The sequence below is a fragment of the Rhopalosiphum maidis genome, chromosome 4, assembly GCF_003676215.2.
Source record: "Rhopalosiphum maidis isolate BTI-1 chromosome 4, ASM367621v3, whole genome shotgun sequence".
NCBI lineage: Eukaryota > Metazoa > Arthropoda > Insecta > Hemiptera > Aphididae > Rhopalosiphum > Rhopalosiphum maidis.
In genome coordinates, this window is record NC_040880.1 from 36,976,634 (window position 1) to 36,998,945 (window position 22,312).

The window sequence follows — 22,312 nt, forward strand, 5'->3', positions numbered from 1 at the left end:
TACCCGACACCTTTCCAAACAATATACATATGAACGAACATATTATATTTTCATACCTGACTATGGTGGAAAAATGCGTCGTTATTGTGCAAAATACGTATTACCTAAGCTGTATAATAAATACCCTTCTACTTTCGTGGTGCCCAAAGATCGGTGACGACGTAGCTATATAATAATATAAAATATTATGCTATTATTTATTATGATTACCTATCGTTCTCTTGTATGTACAGTAATTCCATTATCATTAACAACATAATACGGCATCGAAATAGTAGTATTAAGTTTTAAGTAGTCTAGTGTATATGATAGCGCACACAGTACATATACCATATACGACCTACCTACATATTCTAATAACAATATTATATACCTATTATGCTATCATATATAATATAGTGAATAATCGTTTTGCACGAGTTCTCCGTCGTGGCGATGTACGCCATTATTATATATTGAAACGTAGGTTTATTATAATTTTATGTTGAGATCCTCTCTCTCTCTCTCTCTCTCTCACCAAAAAGTTTACAACTATTTTCATTTGATTTATATCACATGCGAGACGCGCTTATAAAATCTGTAATATTCTGCCCGAAAATATTATTATTCGTTAGGTACTTATAAATTATTGCCGTAAAAACGCAAGTCCACGCGGCGACAACTATAAAGTATGTATTGTATTCGGATAACAAGTCCAGTGGTGATTGTGGCTTTTTATTAAAGTTTTTTTTTTTTTAAATATTTCAATATATTTCATGAAGCCTTTAAGCAGTCAAATGACTATTTCTCCGAGAAAACATTTTTAAAAACAATGATTTTTATTCCAATTTATTTTTTATTTTTAAAAATTAAAAAAAAATATAGTTATAAATAATACCCTGCAGCAGATGAGATAACAATAATATGTACCCATATTGAGAAAAATAATCGTTCTGATTAATGAACAATACAATCGTTTATTAGGTATACTACGTTTTAAGCATTGAACTTTGTTTTATTTTGATCGGCTTCAGGACATAAAAATATAATGTTATTGAGTAGGTTCCTGTTTATGTATTTATAAATAACCATAATGAACACACATTTGATACTTGATTAATTTTAATTATATATCAGATCAATAAGCCTGGACATTTGTATACAGATACAACATCGTCATATCATACCGTGTTTTTTCTTAATATGTTATACAGAATAATATATATTTTAAACATATCCTACTTGATATAAATAAAATAATATGGGATGAATATTAAATGAGATTTAATGAAATAAAGGCCGAAGTAATATGCGTGTAGCAAAACAAATCCTATTCAGCTCAACATAAAAATAGATAATGCATACATAAAGCAAGTACAACAATTTAACTATCAGGGATATAAAATAATAGAAGATGGTCGAAATAAAACGAAAAGAGTTATAGAAGGTAGATATAAAAGCATAAAAGGATATATTGGAAGAGGAGGACTTAGGGTGAAATATATGGAACTAGTCATGATATACACAGTGAAGGATAGCCACAAGGAATAAAAAGAATTAAGTTATAAGAGGAAAGTATTGAATTTCAATTAAAAATAAAATGTATAAAAAGATGCAAAGAAAGAAGAAGACATAATATACATTTTTATCATCACGATAGTGAAAAGTGTTTATTAATAACATGGCAGTTTTCTAAATCATTTTCACTTAGCATTTATGATTATCGCATTGCAAGTTTTCTGACTTATAATAAATAATAGTTGTAATGAAGACCGTCTGCAAAAGACTGCAACATCAGAAATGATTGTGTTTATATTATTTATTAAATATTAGGTATACCCGCGATCTTATGATGTATTATTATGGGATGATGTTCACCTGGTACATAATAATGATAATAATGACTAATGCAAAACAAACGACTAGTGTAATCACTGGTCTGTGTCGAAAAATAACAACACTACAGGTATTGTATATTAAAATATCATCATGTAGGAGTACGTGGGTAGATATGACGACTAAGCTACGACCTAGACAGCTAGACGTGACGATTACAAAACGTGAATTACACAGCAAATTTATATGACCAAAAATTATTTTAACGTACATATTGCGATCATTTTAACAATTAAAGCCCTTATCATCTCAGTAAAAATTGTAAATCTTATAAAAGTCAGTAATCTGCAATTATCTTAAAATTAATTAGGATAATGAATTTTCTATCTCAAATTATCAATGAAGTAGGAATATCTATCTTCATATTACAAATTATTTTGTATATAAAAGGAAATGTGTGTATAATTGTGATTTACAGACTCAAAAACCACTTAATTGGTTTCGACGAAATTGATGAGTGAATTACTTTTTTGAAATCGGGAAATATTATTTTAAGTTGAAAATTGATATTATTTTTTATAAATTCAGATTTGAGATGTGTTCATGCTTTAGTATAAGTTTCTATATTTTTACTAGGTAATGAAAAAAAAATATCATTGGTATGTAATTATAATTATTATTTTTCAAGGCATACATAGATTGTAAAAAATTGTGTTAATAATTTTTGGTAACTTTTAAAAGTTCCATCCACAAATATTGAATCAACTTCACTTAAAAATTTTAAAACCGAATGCAATTTATGTAGTTGTTTAGATAAAGCTGGACGCTGGACGTATACCCACTTATCAATCTTTTTTAGTTCGGGACGCAATACGTGTGTAGTCGTGATAGGTAATAGTGAATAATATAGAGGTAGGTACTCGCGCAAAATCATTATATTAACCTAACCTATTTAACCTCTATATTATTCTCGTCTACCTACCACCTATAATACTACATAATATACACCTACCTACCTACAACTTACCAGTAATATACCTATATATACCTACTGACTTTACTGTACACACAAGTACTACTTTTATTCCTTATCATTTTTTTCTTCTCATTTCTTGTTTCTTTCTCCTGACCGCTAGCATTTTTAAATTAAAAAAATATACGTTATAAATCAGGTTTGTAAGAATCTGGTTCACGTTTAGTCAGAAAATAATTACGGATACCTCGGTCCATCGGCGGCAACCGCCACGAGATGTACCGCTGCGATTTATATATACAATTGCCGCACACATCTTCACAATAGACATAAGTGACGTTTTTTTCTTCACTCCGCGCACATATTATCTATAATATATATATATTTTTATACATACAGAGAGAGAGATATAAAAGTAATTGTGAAGGTCGCTATATCGCCGCTTACCGTGCAGTGTTATTATTACTTGAGAATAATAATATAATACATATTATTTCGTTTTTTTTTCTTTTGACTTTAAATCGCGACGTGGGCGTAATTGTTGGCCATTATTTACCGTGGTGACAATGAAACGTGTCCTCTTCGTCCATTCCAATCGCCTTATACTACATAACTTATACGCGATGAATAAATTATAATATATAAGATACACTGTGTGAAAAACAATAATAGATAAGTAGTAAGTACCTACAACCTGCGTTGTATCTTATGTTTCCGGTTAGGTCTGCGGAAAATTTGTTTTAAAAATAACATACTTTATTACGATAATAGGATGATAATAATAATAATAGTGTATAGGTATTCTTGATAAAGATGATGGATATATTAATACGCATTATATTTTATAATTTATCCATACATATGCCATGCCATGGGTGGAATAATTGCTGCAAGGTGATCTCGTTGAGAACGATAAACCCAAGACGGCGAATCTCTACCTGAGGCGCTTATTATTATATTATATGTATCTGATTTAATGAATAGGTACAAGCTACAATTTAATGAGTATTATTAATTCTATAATATATGCTGGTTCAATGTTTAATTTTTTACACTGATATGCTATAAAAACTTAAAACGTCATATTATGTGATATACATTGCAATTTCGACAACGTTTTGATGCCAAAGCGTAAATATTTGAAGTTCAACAAATGCATATAGATACACTCATGTATCTATGGACGATTTAGAAATATTTATTGTTTATTTAACATAAAAGAGGAAATATTATGTAAAAAATATGAAATTATTAAATTATTATTGCCTAATGCCAGTGTAATATTATTGATTTAAAAATAGTGTCACTAAACTTCACACAATGTCACAATTGCATCCAACAGTTTTTAAAATACATTACCACAAATAATTGAAAAACCCATTCATTTTTTGTTTTTTTAATACTCTAATATTACTATAAAAAAATAATACATTAATCCATTAAAAACATTCTTATTATACACACATGCCTTGTTAGGACTTCGCTAACTAATCAAGTAAATATACTATAACCATTTATGGACGACTTTATAGAAAAACGCAAATCGCGTGAGAATTAACCGCTTCGCGAAATTTCCTTACGTAGCTCATTATAATGTATTAATGTGTATAGATTTTAATGGTATTCATATGACGTATTTACATTTTACAAACAGCTGACTGTTGGTTAGTGACTATGAATATAATATTTAACAATCCTATCGTATTTTTTTGATTTATGAAAACATTGAAAACTGCAGATCTGCAATCGTTGAGCGATGTCAGTATATATATTTCATCACAACATTAGCGTAGCCAGAATTTTAAAATAGGGGGGAGATGACCCACTTCCCCCCATGGCTACGCCACTGCATCTCAATATTACTCATTCTTAGTAAATATATGGAATAAAGTATTATGCTTATAACTTATAGAATATCTTTAAAAATGCATGAGTGGTAGGTACGTGATCTATGGACTATGACGTATAATAATTATTAAAATATTCATATATTTATGATATGATCGTAAGTATACGCTAAATGGCCAAATAATCATCACACATCAATGTATAAGCACTCATTTTTATAGTCCTATGCGGGTAATGACTATCTATTTATTATATATTATTATTAATTCCATAATAATTTCAAATTTGAAATTTGACGAGTATAACATAAAAAAATATTTGTCTACAGCTCACATTCCGGTGGTCAGTCTCATTTTTTTATCATTATTAATTATTATGCGCGAAAAAAAAACAATATATTTTTACTTTTATATAATTAAAATATATTTATATTATTTTATACTATGTTGATCAATTATTGCATATTATACACGAATTACGACAAAAACACATTATCATGCTATTGAATAAGCTATTGAATAAAATAGCTAAAAAATAAATTATGGTGTATACTATATAGTATACTGCTTGTCTGTTTATATATATTATTTCTTTGTGCGTATTTTTTAAATTTTATTTATCGTTATTATTTAAAGGGTTTATTTTCATCTATACTAATTTACTATATGAACCAGCCCTGCTTTTGTAGTGGAATATTCACACTACAGCGAATTAAAAATATGTTAATGACTAGTATACAAAATATATTAAATTTACTCAAATTTTCCATAAATTGTAAGTAACTTTAGTCGTTATACACTTTATATAAGCTTAACTATATACTATAGGTTTGAAATACAAAAATTTTTTTTCCACTTCTGCAAAACTGTGAAAAAGAACTAAAACAGTATTCTGACATTTATCGTTTGCAATTTGACGTCGTTTAATAATGTTTTGTTGAAGTTGTCCGGAATGTTCGGATAATTAACGAAACACTGTTCAGGTCTTCTATATATAGTACATACTACATACATATTACATCCGGTAGATGTATTATTTTTTCTTGTTTTGATGACAAACATTCGTACAAACGACTTGAGACATTTGTGTCGATTTTCTTATTCCCAGAATTTAAGTATATAGGTATATTAAATTATTAAACATAAAGCTGTGCTGAAAGTGGGCGTTCAAGTACACGTGCACGGAGGGGGCGGGGGTCTGCTAGTGAAGTAGGTACCCATCACATATTGTAACATATGTTGTGCGCGAGATTTTCATCGTACCTTTGTATATTGTGCATAGTACTTATCTACATAGTACAATAGTACATATACACTCGCTACGCATCTATATGCAGGTAAAAAGTAAAAACACTAAACTATATTATTATTTAACTATAGTAAATGAAAGAGTCATTGTCGCACATCGTGGGCAATGGAAAATAAATTTGACAGATTTATACAAAAAAAAAAAAAATCATAATTTAATATTAGTTTCTTTTATCAAAATATACTATTTTTAAACGCAATTTTTCTATTCAACTTTAAGACCATTTTAAATTGTAAACATCAATAAGTACGAATAATCTATACACATTATTGTTCGAGATGTATATCCAGTTTTAAGCAATTTAAGACTATACTACTATGGGTATACTATCATGTAAGCAGAAAGAGTTATGTATTATCATACGAACAAATAAATATAATGTTTGATGTAAACGCTAGTTATATTTGTATTAATAAAAACTAACAATTATTAAATAATACCAAAGGTTGAAAAGTTAATGTAAATTATCAGTTAGTTCAGTTTAAAGTCAATGTCAAGAATCATAGCATAAATCGTATGATATGTACGGTCTTTTTTAACTAGTCAATGCCCAACCAATGTCAAATACTCAGATATTATATTATAGATAAAGCAAGTATACCTATAAAAAGATTAAATCTTATTTATGATTCATTAATTTCAAATTACAATTCAAGCTAGAATTATAAAAGGCTTAAAAATCGTAATCGTCAAAAACAATAACAGGCTTGAATAAACACATCTTTCCTTTTGTATGTTTACAGAGTGTGACGCGACTTTGGAACGACCGGAGAACCTGACGTTGAGCTGCAAACCAGATTGTTTATACAGCGGCGGCGACGACGTAGGCGGATCGGCGACAATGAAGTCGTCGCAGTCGGTGGTCACGGAACCGTCCAGTAGGACGGACTCGGAAACGGATTCGGACGGTTCGAGAAACTTTGTTACGACAACAACATCAAAAAGAACCACTTCGGGTAGGACGGACGAGGTGTGCAACCGGAGCGTGCGCGACAAAATAGCTATGTTCTCGCGGACCACGGCGGCTGGTGGCGAGAAAAAAGATTCGTCATCGTCAGCTTACTCGACGGCCTCCGTGGACTCGTCCCCGGCAGCGTCTCCAAAGGCTGTGGCGTACAGCACTCTACCGCGCAAACTACCGCCACCACCACCGCCATCACAACAACAACAAAAACAACAACAGTATTCAGCCACAGCACGGCCGTTGTGCGACGCACCGGTACAGCTGCAGGCTGCAGACCATCGGCGGTCGCAAAGCCTCGTCGAGCAACCGTACAGCAAATACTTTAACACGATGAACGCGTACGCGGAAATGGGACGGTCGTCACTAAACGCTCTGATCGAACAACGCCGGCGGAGCATGTCCAAGCTCAGGGGACTGGTGATACCGGAGAAAGTGGTGCCGGGGTCCGGAAGCGGTTTCGGCGGCGGTAGCGGGAACGGTACACTTACCGGCGGCAACGTCGACGAGTCGCAGCTGCATCTAGCCGCGATTCCCGATTTACCGCTGGTGATCAAAATCCCACCGTCGGAAAACGATGACGACGACACCGACGCCGCTGTGTTGTGTCCGCCCACCAAGACGTATGTCAACGAACCGACAACGGGCACGGTGACCAGACGTACTAACCCAGTGTTACGGCAGTCATTTATGGTCGTCCCTGCGCTCACGCCAGCGTCCGCGACTGAACAGCGACGTCCGTCATCTGCGTCCAGTTCACCGTCGTCGTCTTCGTCTTCGTCGTCTACATCATCGTCGTTGAACTCAAGCCGAGAAGAACTCAGACACATACACGACGAACGGTCACTGTCGTCCGTCAAGTCGTCCAATAAGGGTTCGTTTAAAGCGGACAGCGACGAAGACTCAGCGCTCAGCTCCAGTCGGTCGAGCACGTCGCTTCAACAGTATTCGCCCGCTTCATCACCACCGCCTCAATCACAGCAGCCGCCACCACTGCCATCGTCGTCACCACCACCGCCGCCGTCCAATAACGCGGCTGTCCCCAATCACAGTAGCTCGTCTGCGTACGACACCGGAAAACGAGTGCTGAAAGCCGAAAGTGTGGAAGCTATCAACCGGAAAAACGTTCTTTGTTCGGCCAGGATCAGCAGTGGAAAACCGGAACCTCAGTCAGTGTTGCCGTCATCTCCAGCCAATAACTATGCATGCAAGACCGAATACTTACCAAACCACCAACACTATCACCAGCATTATCACCAACAACAACAATATTCAGACGGGCCAGCGTTGAAATCAGCCAAGTCCGGGCCGGTGTTTGCCACCGGAACCGCGATCGTCAATAGGTACACGCACAACCGGATGTCGTCAGTGGAGTCTACGACGAGTGACGATTCGTCCATGCAATACGCAGTAAACGCCGAACCGTTTGGCAGCATCAGCTCACTGGCGTCATCCACCAGTCTGATTTCACAACAGGAACTCCAACAGCTCATCGACGACGCCAATCAAACGCTAGAAGAAAATAACAGTGGTTGTTATGGTATCGCCGCGGCCGCCACGACGCACTCGGTCGAAGTGACCGTCGTCATTCTGCACCGGGACATAGCCACTAGTAGTGTGGGCATCACGTTGGCCGGTGGTGCCGATTATGAAACGAAAGAAATAACGGTCTGTACGAAACCTATAGCTTACATTTTTATTATTTTTGTTGCCATCACCATCATTGTATTTATTTTCGCATCAGTGAATGCGTATTATATATAATATAGAATACCTAAACATATAATTGTTTACGACAATGGCGAAGCGTGTTAATCAATAAAAACAGACGACACATTATTCGGGGATAACTCTGAAGGGTATAGACACTATGGACTATAAGAATAGAATAATGCACATCATTAATCTTATTAATCAAGGGCAGCGGCGTGCCCAGGAATTTTAGATGGGGGGGGGGTGAAATGTTATGAGAAAAGATCGGATTTAATTGCATTAAAAACCCACAAAAATTATATAATTATACCAAAAATACATAAAAATTGCATAGTTAATTGCACTGTAAAAATAGAAATCGTAGAAAAAAAACTTAAAATTCTTAATTATAGTTAGATGAATTAAAAAAAAATAGATGAATGTATTACTTTATTGAATTAAAATTGATAGGTAATTAAATATATTTCCAAATTGTGTTCTTTAAAATTAAATCTCTTATCACTTAAAATATGTGTGTAGAAATGTATAAAGAAAAAATAAGTTTTACTTCTACACTAGGTAGTTAATGATGTATGTTAAACAAAATTCAATGATTTAGACGTTATAATTAAATAAACATTTGCTTTACTTGACATAACTTCATAGAAAGATTTAATAGTTTTATATTATTTTTTTTTTCAATTGTATACATAAATTTATCTTTATTTTTTTTCCCATTTGGACCAGGAGTATTTATTAAAATATCTTCAATTTTCCTAAACATATTCATACTTTTAAGTAGCTCAGTATTCGATTCAACTCAGATAAGTATAATTTTATGATTTTATGAATGCTATAAACCACATTTTACTGTATTATTTCTAACAAGCTATTCCTCATTGGTTACTATAAGAATTAACATCATCTTTTAAACTTTTAATCACAATTAAAAAAATTTGCATAGAAAAGTGCAGTTTTTAACCATGTTCCCCACCTTGTAATAATAGGTTCGAGAAGTAACTGTATAGGTACCCGGCATTTCTTTTCTGTATTTATTTATTCACGATGGTACTTTTAAGAAAGCTTTTTTCCCTAAAATAAACGAAATAAGTTACATATGTATTTAGATTTTTTATATTAAATTAATTACCATTGTTAACTAATCGGTTTATGTAATAATAAATTTAGTGTAGTTAAGTATTTTGTTCATTAAAACACACCAAATTTTAAAAACATAAAAAACGCGGAGAATTGTAAAAATTGCATTATTAAATTAAATAGGCAGAGAATGAGAGAACATAAGTAGGTATATCTATAAAGACTAAATATTTGATCAGATTTGATTTATCTTAACTGCAAAAAAAGTTGTTATACCAATTAAATCCGGTTTTTAGTTATAAATAATAATACATTTAAATTAATTTATTATAGTGATCCAAAGATACAAATAGGAGCTTTATGGCTTATAGATCTATAATTTATAATCTATAACTTATTACTAATAATTAAAAGTAATGACTTAATAACAACTCTAATATTTAATAATTTGTTTTCTGAAAGTCAGCATAAAAATGTCAATGTGGAAATATATCCTCTAACCCCCCCCCCCTGGGTAAGCCACTGATCACAGGTTCCTTGTAGGCATTAATAACAACCAAGTATGCGACCAGGTTTTTTTTGGGGGGGAGGGGGTCTTAATTATTTTGTATACAATTTTTATTTTTATATTTTTACATGATTGAAATACAAAACCTTTTATTTTTAATTTTTAAAAATTTCCCCACAATTATACTTACGTGGCAAATATTAATAATTTTTAACTACTTATAGTTCAAAATATGATTGTACTCACAAGTTATATAATACCAATGAATTTGTTTTTATAGGTGTATAAAGTACTGACTGGAAGTCCGGCAGATAAAGACGGCCGTATCCGAAAGGGCGACCGCATATTATCAATAAATGGTAAAAGTATGAAAGGAATAACGCATCGAGAATCATTGGCAATACTTAAAGTAAAATTATATACCAATAATACATCTATAAACATTAATTGATTTTATTTTTATTTTTAGGCACCTAGGTCTGAAGTAGTATTGGTAATATCTAGATGCAAGTCAGACACGACCACTGAATCTGTTGGTCCACTTCAATCATCTGACCTTATGACTTCGACAAAAAATGGTAATAAACGGAAGTCTCAGTTGTATAAAATGTCTTAGACATCGTGTAGGAAAAATTTACTAATGTGAACTTACCAGATTTTTATCTTTTAAATTAAAACAATTGGATTCTCTATATTCTCTATCTTCTCATAATGCAATTATGGTTAGATGAGAAGAGGAAACTACTTTATAATATTTGATCGATAAGAAGGTCGTTTATGGGTGAAAAGAGTTGTGCCCCTTCAAATAATTTCTTTATTAAGTCAAACATAGTAGGTAAAAATAAATGTAACACGTCGATTGCGTATTGCTAGTAAACAAGTATAGAAAGCACCTAGCGCTTTCCAATTTTGCTAATTCGTAATCATTGTACCAATAAATAGGTTATTCACCAATAAATTATATATATACGATATGAGTGACTGATATTGATACAACAATTAGTACGAAACTATACACTCTAGAACTATTGTTTACCTACCGTATTGTTTAATGAATTGGTATTATTATATTTATATAGTGCTGGCATAATCGGTAAAAACAATTAAATTTCAAACTGATGCATACTTTAATACCAATTAATTAACATAGTTAATAATTACAGTTTTCATTGGCATTAAATAATCAAAACAGTTTCTATAACAATACAAATAATAATTATCTGCCTAAACACCTAGTAGTAATTCTAAGACAAAAATTAATGTTATTTATTACCTACAATCTACATCCTTAATGTATTTTTTTAATTTTCAGATGTTATTGCAAATAGAGTGTTTGGACCTTTAACTAAAATAGAATTATCAAAAGACGGTTCTGGTTTAGGCTTTAGTTTGGAAGGTGGAAAGAATTCACCAACTGGTGATCAACCATTAACAGTGAAAAAAATTTTCACAGGTCAGTAACTTAACTTTATTTTCCATTCTAATAATAATATTTATTGCAACAACAAAATATTAAATAAACAAGATTGAGAGTAATCTAATAAGCAAATATTATGTTCAAATACGGATGAGTTTAAAATTGCATTAATATTTTAACATTGGATAATTAACTATTTATCCAGGTGGATGTGCAGAGCAATGCGGACAAATATTAGCTGGAGATGAGTTAGTTTCAGTGAATGATATAGATGTAACTGGGATGTCACGTACTGAAGCTTGGAATTTGATGAAGAGGCTAGTAAACGGAACTGTTACACTTTGTATACGACATGTAGTCTAAATACTATTAAACTAGCATATAATATTTTTATTGTATGAAAAATCTAAAATTATATATTGTATCTTTATTTATACCTAACTTTAAAAAATGATTTATAGATAATTTGTTATATTAATTGACAATAAAGTTTTTACCATCTTTGTAAAATACAAATTTAATAATTATTTAATAAAAAAATAGTTTGATTATTGTATAAAATAATGTTTTTAGTATGATTTTAATTTATTTATAGTTTCATTTGAAATATTGTGCCATTGTGATTGATGTTGAAAGGACTATGGTTTACATTATATTATATATTACAACATCTAAACATAATTTGATAATTGTATATGTATATAATATATGTTATAGGTAAACATTAATAATTACACATATAAATAGAAGCTACATTTTGTATCACTTTTATTAACCTATTGCATTCACCTTATTTAAATTATTTTTAGATACATTTACATTTGATAAAATTTCACTAATAATACCAGTAGCTACTGTTCTTCCATTTTCTCGTACAGTAAATGATTGTCCAATATCCATGATCATTTTATTCAATAAAGTAATTTTAACCTCAGAATGTTCTCCAGGCATTACCATGGATACTGATGAATCCAGATCAATTCTAAGGAAAAATATAAATAAATACAAATATACAAGGTATATGAACAAGTAAAGTACCTGCAAAAAATGTTCCATGTATGGCTGAATAGTTGTTGTTGATAATTGGACGTGATTGGTTTTGACCGTCCACCCTCTGAGCGTAAAAGAAAATAAATTGTTGCTTTAAAATGATTGTTCAGTGTCAAAGTATTAACAGGGCACAATATCATACCCTTACGCACAAATTTTGGTTTTAGGCCCCTTAATAATAAACCAACATTTTCTCCAGCTTTGGCACTTGCTACTGAATTCTTAAACACATGGATATCACTAACACTCGTTATTTTCTTTTCATCAAACCCTAATAACTCGACTTTATCATTTTTGCAAACAGTACCTCTCTTTAATGTGCCTATAACAACAGCTCCTCGACCAGGTACTAGTAAACAATTGTCTATAGGCAATAGAAAAGGAGAAGTAAAGTCACGTTTTGGAGTTGGTATTTCATTGTCAATAACATCCATTAACTTTCGTACAGACTGTTCTCCTAATTTGGATGTGTCACCATTTAATGCAAGAAGTGCTGAGCCAAAAATGCATGGAACTTCATGTCCTTTAAAACCAAAATCTGTTAATAGTTCTCGTATCTCAAGTTCAACGAGTTCAATAACATCATTTTCTGTTATGTCACATTTATTAATGAATACTACCACATGCTGTACTCCAACCTAGAACAATTCAAATATAATTAAAGTAAATAATAACTTTAATGATGTAAGTAGAACTTGTATATTTTTTGAGTTAAATAATTTATTGTATATTAATTGATTAATAGGGGCTATGCCCAATAGGCTTTGTTAAAACTCATATAGTGGTTACAAAATTATAAGAAATAAAATAATAAAATAAAGGAAAACAAAAGTTTAAAATACCTAATTATAAAGCCATACGGAGACAACAAAATTAAAACAATTAAGTACTTGTGTTTTCCAAAATAATCTGGAATAAAAAAGTTGAGCTTTTGTTTTTGTTAACTATTTTACCGTGTGTGGACCCAACACAAAAAAAAAAAAATGATTTAAAAACAATTAATATAACTTTAACTATATGATTATCACCAATAATTACAAATAATAAGCAATGTAATGATAGTTTGTATATTAACGTATTATCCAACTTTAAATAAATAAGATAAGCATTTACTTGTTTAATCAATAGTAAATGTTCTCGAGTTTGAGGCATTGAACCATCTGTAGCAGCCACAACCAAAATAGCACAGTCTATTTGAGACGCTCCAACGATCATGTTCTTGACAAAATCAGCATGGCCGGGGCAGTCAACATGGGCGTATTTACGCTTTGCAGTTTCATAACCGACATGTGCTATATTTATAGTTATACCTCTAGCTTTCTCTTCAGGAGCCTTATCGATTTCATCATAAGCTACAAATTGTGATAGACCATCCTTTTCAAGGACCTTGGTGATGGCTGCTGTCAGTGTAGTTTTCCCGTGATCAACATGCCCAATTGTACCTATTTATACCACACTAATTAAGTATAACAATGTTTTAAAATATTTTTAGACTTACCAATGTTGCACGTTGGTTTAGGATTCGTACAGTATAATTTGATCGTTGTTTGGTTAGTCCTGTATATTCTATTATAAAAAAATATTTTCCTGCACCATGTAGTATTTAACGAGCAAAGTGATTTTATGGTCATTTCGTCCTCAAAACTTATTAAGTGTTCTTACAAATGTACAAAGTAATTTATTTCGGTTATCATCGAAAATACTATTACTATTGTACGACACAGACTAAAATATCTTAGTACGCGATGCACTATATTATGGATACTATTATAATGACTGTAGAAAAAGGTTAGTTATTACTAATAAAAGTGAATGTAATTCTATCTACTTAATATTTACAACCTATTAAAATAATATATTAAAATATTATTATAAATTATTATTAGGTAAAAAATGTTTTATCATTGGCGGATCGAAGAATATACGGTCACCGTTATCGTCTACAGCCGTGATTACAGTCGATATATTGATACTGTTATCTAAGACCGTGGTCTATATAAGACTCTGCGCACGGGCGCAGGGCGCTATCTGGTTGTTCGCCTCAACTGACTACTCGGTCATTATCATGACTCCGCGGCGCACAACTTCGTACGCCACTTACCACCTAGTCGCGACCACTGGCAGACATCGAAAATGTCATTTACCAGCCACGAACGCCAGACCCCCAATGCCCTCACGGAGTCACGGACACCGGCCGGTCAAATCTTTTTGTACACCCCGTCAAAAACTCTGGATGTACATCGCGATTCGCCTTGCCATAAACTAGGGTTGTAGATTTAAAACCGTGCTATACATAATATATAAACTTATAAAGTAATAACACTGATAAACATTAGGTCCTGTGACGGCTATAGATAGCCGTGGGTTCAAAATAAATTTATTTATTTATTGTCATGGTAGTACACATAGTATGCACTGTGCAAATGACAAATAGACGAAAAAAAGTCTACATTTACTAATAACAACCCTCAAAAGATGTTTGTCTATAAAGATGTGTTAAAAAAAAAAAAAATTAGGAAATTTCACTGCTATTTATCCGCATTAAAAATTGCAATTCTCGGCATTGCAGGTCATACCGCACATGGTATTTCTATTTCTTATGATATTATAGTATATTTTATTATAATATTATTATATCTATTAAATTATCCATTCAACCGCATGGCGATCACGAGGATCACCATTGAGGACTTTATTTTTTATTAATTTTATAGATACATTTCACTTATTGTTTTGTTTTTTTCTCCTCATCAACTCAGTACCATATATTTTATGTATAATAATTTTTTTTTTTTGTATTATTGTACCAATTTACAATCAGGGATGGGCAAGATACTCAAAAATCAGTATCGCGATACTAGATACTAGATACTTGGATTTGGAGTATCGAAATATTAGATACTCAATACTTACATTTTGAGTACTTATCTAGATACTCGATAATCGATACTTATATTTTAAATATTACGATACTCGATACGTATGAAAAAATTAGCCATAGCCTGTGACGCACGGGAATTTTTTAAAATTTTATCTTTACACAATTAAGTAGGTTGTAGATAGGTATATATATTAAATATAAAACCGTAAATACTGATTATTATAATAGTCAATATTATGGTATAAATGTTAAATTATACAACATGTATAAATATTTTGTATAAATGTATAATAATATGTATTAGTCGAGGTTTAATTTAATTTATATTGTACAATATAATATAACGTCTTAAAAACTAATAATTTATTTATTTACTATAATATATTAATATAACTTCTTATTTTCTTTTAAAAATACTATTTTTTCAAAAGTAATACCTGATAAGATTATAAATATAATCCTGCCAGGAAAAACATATGCTCTACTGGTGCTTACAACATAGTCAAGCAGTCGCGGTTGGTAGATAGACGAATAAAAATATTCATAAACAAATAATTTTTTCAATGAATCGCAATACTCGATACTCGATACTCGATACTTCATATAATTATATCGAAATACAAGATACAAGATACAATTTTATCTAAAATACGTTAGATATACTTGTATCAAAGATACTGCCCAACACTGTTTACAAATTTACAGCTGCAGTAGGTATATAACTTTGTAAATACCGTTTGGAATAAACTGTAAAGTATTTAATAAATAAATAAATTATTCACTATATAGGTACTACATAGATAATCATAACTGACATACTATGTACATAAATATGTGTTTGTGTATGGTATATAATGTATATGAATATTGTTTGAACCCACGCGTGTTGATCTGTCTTATTACAAATGTACAACAAGCAAATTTTCTTTCAGTAGAACCAATTTTGTGTTGTTAGCTAATTAAATGTATAAATTTACCTATAATTAAACTTAAAAGTATGAACTTACATTATTTGATCTCTCGTTGTTTTATAATATCTTAATTATTTTTAATGAGTTATGAGAATGTAAAATATTAAAACATTTATAACTTACTTAAAAATTTAAATATCATAGAAAACCAGCGAGAGATGACAGATGATATTTTAATTTTTCATTCTTATAATGGGTAAGTAATTCATAAATAAATAATAACACGTACTGTCACGTTGACACGATGTTCTATTATTATTATTATTATTATTTTTTTTTACCAATTTATCGTATCAAATTATAGTGAAATATTATTTACATAAAACATTAATACATTATTATCTATTTAGCTACTTATTAGCTTATACCAAAGTAAATAAAAATAGATTAATTGACATTTAATTCAACAATTGAGTACGCATGTATAGTGTCTTACAAAAGTTATGTAATTTAAAACAATGGAGATAGTAGAGTTTGAATTATATTATTTTACCACTCTAAAATTTTAAAGCCTTGATGGAAAGTTATGTAATAGTATGCAATTTTAATCATATTGAAATAAAAGTCTTAATTGTTATAGTAAGGTAATAATAAATTACATTGTACATTATAACAAATATCTTACAATTTCTATTTTACTCTTATAGTAATTTATAAATAAAATGTATTATAAAATGAAATTTATCGTAATTATACCGCTACTAATAATATTTAATTGTATTAAATGTGAATTAGAGAAATGCTTTCACCATGACGATCATCCATTTCAATTCTTTGCTTCAAAAACTGCATATAGTTATGTATCATCCAAACAAAACTATACTCAATCAAGTAAGGTGCACTTATTGTCAAATAAAAAAGTAAAATTTTATATTGTATGAATTTTTATGAAATATTTTACCTAAATATCTTCAAAATTATTGTGAGTTGTGATTTATAAAACAAATTTTAAATATATTTATGTTTATGTGATTACACAATCCACATAATTGAATTCTAAGGTAGTAGGGTGTTTCAAATTGTTCAACTTAAAGTCTTTTATCACATATATTTAACGATCTTCCATATATCTCTAATGAAACGTTCCATAAGGACCTAAACATACGTCATACACATATTTAATCTAACGGGCGGGACCCGTTTCGCCCAGAGTAGTTTAGACCAATTTAAAATTAAGTTGGCAATTGTTCAGTCAAATGTTATATTTTAGGGAACGTTATAAAACCTATAGTAATAAAATTACGGTAATTGAGTTAAGAAAATAAAGCCAAAAGAAATATCGTTTATAAATGATAATATATAAAATCGATAGCAGATAACACATAAGAATGTCGTTATCGAATTGAAATCGATCATTGAACGATCACACGAAAATGTTATTATTTTTTCTTGTAAGACTAGTTTAACATTTTTAAGTACAGTGGACACAATTTATATGAATGGAATTTTTCAATATTGTGCGCGATTTTTTACGCAAATGTTTACCATTTATGGTTTTCAAAATGGACATTATATACCGTTAATTTTTTGTCTACTTCCCGATAAAAAGTATAAAACATACTTCTATATGCTTAACGCAATTATTGATAAATGTAAAGAAATTAATTTAAAATGTTCACCTAAATATATAACTATTGACTTTGAACTGGCTATACACTCAGCTGTTAATGAAATATGGCCTCTGTCAAAAAGGGTTGGATGTCGTTTTCATCTAACACAGGCGTGGTATAGACATATTTAGTAATATTAATATCTACAATATGAAAAATATAACAAACAAAAACTTAAAAATTTTTTGCTGTATTATAAAATATTAATTGCAATTTATAATACAGATTTATCAAAATATCATAATATTTTTAAGGTAGTGCAGCTATTTGAACCCTCTGAATGATAACGACCATTACTAATATATTGATATATTATTTTATGTACTTAGGTAGATTGTCTTCAGTAATGAGGACTGACGAACAATTTGGAATCTAGTACTTACGCATTATTAACGTATTATAAACATTAAATTAACTGGCAATACCAAATACTGTATTAAGTATTTAGTGATAAATATCGCCGAAAACAAAACCTATTAAAAATAATTGACAAACGGCAATGCATCATTTTCAGAAGATTTTATCGATTTGTACCGTTAAGACGAATGTCGTGTATAAAACTATCAAATAAATTAAAAATTAATAATAAAAGGCATTTATAAATCAAAAATGCATTTATAATTAAAAAAGGCAAAGAAAATACATCCATCGTTTTAAATATTAAACGACACACATTTTTATATAAAAATTATTTTTTTATTATTATTATTAAAATAAGGCTTTTGCCTTCAAATCTGAACTCTATCTATAAATAATGTTGTTTCTTGTATTTAATACAATCAATGTAATTAATTGTATTAATCATGACTAGTAATTTCATAAATAAATAATAATTATAATTTTTGAATAGATTGTAAGACATTGCAATTGTGGCTGTTATGCAGACATGGTACGCGAAATCCTGGAAGCGATACTATTGATAAAATATCGAATTTAAACGAGTATAAAAATAACCTAACGAATAATTCAAATTTATGCAAAGAAGACTTCGAGGCTATTAAAACATGGATTTTTAATTTGACTGAAAAAGATGAAGACAAACTCAATAGTCAAGGTGTTAACGATTTATTGTCTTTGGGATCAAGACTTCAAAGTTTATATAAAGATATATTCAACCAACCATATAATCCCAAAATATACCGTGTAAAATTTTATCATTTAACATTTAATATCATAAATATAATTTAAAAATGTTATATATTTATTTTCAGGTGTTATCATCGCCTAAAGAAAGATCAAAGGATAGTGCATTTTATTTTTTAAAATCTGCCTTTAATGTGAATGTTACTGATATACCATTAATAAATAGCGATGATATAAAATTAAACGTAACTTTTATTTATTATACAAACAAAACAAATATTTTTATATTCTATATAATATAAGTAAATTAGTGATTCATCATACTTCATTTCTAGATATCTAAATTTGAAAATGAACATGATAACGAAGAATTCAAAAAATTTCGATACAGTATACACATGCAAGAAGTAATTGTCAGAGTATCGAAGATTTTGGGACTGGATCGTAATCTGACATATAGTAAATCTCAGAAAATATATTTTATTTGATTTAAAAAATTTAATTTGTATTATGTATAGATACAATAAAAGCTATGTATGATTCATGTCGATTTGAAAGATCAGTAAACTTAAATTCTCATCCAGCTTGGTGTGCTGTATTTTCTCAAAAAGATTTAGAAGTAAATAAATCAATGATATTTGTAATCAATCCATATTTGTTGTTTAATGATAAATTATTGTGTGCTTTTATAGGTTCTTGAGTATGTTGAAGATTTAAATTATTATTACTTAAATGGATATGGTGACTCATACAACGAAAGACTTGGTTGTCCGATTGTAAAAGATCTTATGAATAATTTCAAGTGCGTACCATACAATTAAAATATACATTTTTATTTATTTATCAGTTACTCGATTTCTTCTTATTTTCATAGATATAAATCTCAAACACAACTCGGGCCAAAAGGAGTGTTTTATTTTGGTCATTCATCGAACGTGTTTAGTGCAATTGTTAGATTAGGGTTTGCCAGAGACACTTCACCTCTGCTAAGCTCAAACTTCGAGGATATGCGCGATAGAAAATGGAAAACATCATATTTGAGTCCTTTTACATCAAATCTGATGGCCGTTCTTTACGAATGCCATGGTGTGAAAAAAGTAACATTCTTTATCAACGAAATTCCAATGACTGTGGAAAAATATGGATGTACATTATGTCCATGGAAGTTGATCGAAAATATGTTTGATCCAATTATTTCTAGCCCATCCTGCACGTTTGATGAAAACTCGTCAGCTTCCAGTGTTTCCAGAACAATGAATTTATTCTTTTTCACTTATTCATTATATATATTTTTTTATTTTAATTATTCATAGAATTTTCACCAACAAACAATTACAGCGCATATTATACTTACACAACATCTTAACTTTTAGTGATGTACTTGAAATCAGATTACATACGAAGGATCAAGCTTAAATTACTTCAAATGAAAATTACATTTTTAATTAGGTTTTATCAATTACCAATTGTTTATATAATAATTGAATTGTAATAAAATAATTGTATTTACATTTTATTGAAGTATATCAATTATTTTATTTACATTTATAACATACGAATTAATTTTTATACAAATAGAAAATTATATTTTGACATTTTTGTGATTGTATTGTAAATAAAAATAAAAAAAAGATAGCGTTACTCAATGAGGTATTGGAAAATTCACAAAATAACGCTTTAAATAAAGCAAATAATAACCCGTATACATTACCAAAGGTTGAAATTATTTAATTAGTATTATGTACTAATGTACACAATCATTAGATTATTACTACTTCACAGTTCGTTATTTTACATCAGTTATATACATATTTGTATTAGTTATTTTTTTTAAGTACTTATAACATTTTAATAGTTTTACTATTTGCTTTTATTAATTGAAATTAAATTTCAATTAATAATCTAAACTTTGATTTAGTATTTGAAAGTTGAAGTTGATAATATGGTATCTTTATCATATTTCTTTACTTAAAACATATGACGAGTAAAAATGCCATTTATCTAAAATAAAATAACCCGTAGATTGAACTATGAGTTCTTAATGTTAGTTAGAGGTTTAAAGTAGAATAATATTATATGCAGTTCTTGAATTGAAGGGAAAGGGTGCGCAGGAGGCGGAGCCCTCTACTATTTTTATTTTTTTTTTCATACCTATAGTTATATTTTTTTACTGGAACCCCCAGTTCGCACGGGGGGTTCGGACGACGTTCGGAAGTTTGCACAAAGTTATGTCTAAATTTTTTTTTATTAAAATGTGGATTTCAATTTATGTCAAATTATACAATGAATTTTACCATTTTTAATATCATAAACAATAGTTATTAATTTTGTTATCTATTTAGTATATTGAATAAATTATGTACGTTGATTATTATTTTTTTTCTACTTAATATGTAGAACGTGGGTATTACTATCAAAATATATTATATTCGGAATTCAAATATCTGTGTAACTCAAAAGTGGTATTCAAAAAAAAAGTTTGGTCGGTGAAGGGGTGTAAAGCCCCCCTACGGGTTCGTGTTAAGTAATTATGCACTTTGGAACACACTCACTTTTAAAATCGTTGGATTGAACTCCTGCACTTTTTCCGAATTCGAGCACTGATGAAATTACTCTTGTTTATTAATTAGGTATATAATTAACATTTTTATACTTATTATATTATTTTAAACAAATAAAATTAGTTTGGAGAATCATATAATACATCTAGTTTTTAATGACATCAAAAGTTATAATCCTATTTTCTTTTGTTTTTATATTATATCGTATAACTAAATATTTTAGTAGCCTAGCTCAGTCATCCATGACCTTTTCTTTGTTTGGGTCACATAATATACTTATTTTTGTTATGACGTGATCGACAACAGTCAAAATATTGAAATTCAGTTGTCTATTTTAATAATGAGGGAAAGGGGTGGGTGATTCAGAAAAATAAATCGTTAAATGCTAATTTCAGATAAAAAATAATTTTTGATTTACTATATTGTAACTTAACACATTTCTTAAAAAATATAAAATATCATGCACGGTATATTTTAGCCTCAGCGTCATCATTTGCAAAACTATATCGCCTTTATTATTTCATTTTAATTAGTTT

The 22,312-nt window shown here is 29.9% G+C and overlaps 3 protein-coding genes across 3 annotated transcripts in view; 2 read left to right on the forward strand and 1 right to left on the reverse strand.

The window, feature by feature from the left end:
- The window catches only part of LOC113550696 (chitinase-like protein PB1E7.04c), a 68,436-nt gene extending 56,330 nt beyond the window's left edge, over positions 1-12,106 (forward strand). Inside the window, exons 5-9 of the mRNA XM_026952696.1 lie at positions 6,688-8,573; positions 10,484-10,612; positions 10,673-10,781; positions 11,516-11,656; positions 11,826-12,106. Coding sequence (XP_026808497.1) covers positions 6,688-8,573; positions 10,484-10,612; positions 10,673-10,781; positions 11,516-11,656; positions 11,826-11,983 — 2,423 coding nt within the window. The 3' untranslated portion in view covers positions 11,984-12,106. The remainder of the gene's footprint in view (positions 1-6,687; positions 8,574-10,483; positions 10,613-10,672; positions 10,782-11,515; positions 11,657-11,825) is intronic.
- A 192-nt stretch (positions 12,107-12,298) lies between these two features.
- Positions 12,299-14,548, reverse strand: LOC113550698 (elongation factor Tu). The gene is made up of 4 exons (XM_026952697.1): positions 14,169-14,548; positions 13,784-14,112; positions 12,659-13,308; positions 12,299-12,602 (listed from the first exon to the last, which is right to left on the reverse strand). Exons 1-4 carry the CDS (start codon positions 14,299-14,301, stop codon positions 12,392-12,394), a joined length of 1,323 nt encoding a protein of 440 aa, XP_026808498.1. The 5' UTR covers positions 14,302-14,548; the 3' UTR covers positions 12,299-12,391.
- Positions 14,549-17,141: 2,593 nt separating this feature from the next.
- On the forward strand, positions 17,142-20,732 carry LOC113548990 (multiple inositol polyphosphate phosphatase 1-like). The gene is made up of 7 exons (XM_026950115.1): positions 17,142-17,353; positions 18,983-19,275; positions 19,344-19,460; positions 19,551-19,674; positions 19,734-19,834; positions 19,908-20,017; positions 20,090-20,732. Exons 1-7 carry the CDS (start codon positions 17,185-17,187, stop codon positions 20,526-20,528), a joined length of 1,353 nt encoding a protein of 450 aa, XP_026805916.1. The 5' UTR covers positions 17,142-17,184; the 3' UTR covers positions 20,529-20,732.
- Positions 20,733-22,312: the final 1,580 nt, after the last annotated feature.

Coding starts and splice junctions, on each gene's coding strand:
- LOC113550698 (XM_026952697.1), bottom strand. CDS start 14,301: ATGACCATAAAATCACTTTGCTCGTTAAATACTACATGGTGCAGGAAA. Junction 14,113..14,168: donor TAAACCAACGTGCAACATTG/GTAAGTCTAAAA, acceptor TGGTATAAATAG/GTACAATTGGGCATGTTGAT. Junction 12,603..12,658: donor ACATGGAACATTTTTTGCAG/GTACTTTACTTG, acceptor ATTTTTCCTTAG/AATTGATCTGGATTCATCAG.
- LOC113548990 (XM_026950115.1), top strand. CDS start 17,185: ATGTATTATAAAATGAAATTTATCGTAATTATACCGCTACTAATAATA. Junction 17,354..18,982: donor ACAAAACTATACTCAATCAA/GTAAGGTGCACT, acceptor ATTTTTGAATAG/ATTGTAAGACATTGCAATTG. Junction 19,461..19,550: donor GCGATGATATAAAATTAAAC/GTAACTTTTATT, acceptor CTTCATTTCTAG/ATATCTAAATTTGAAAATGA.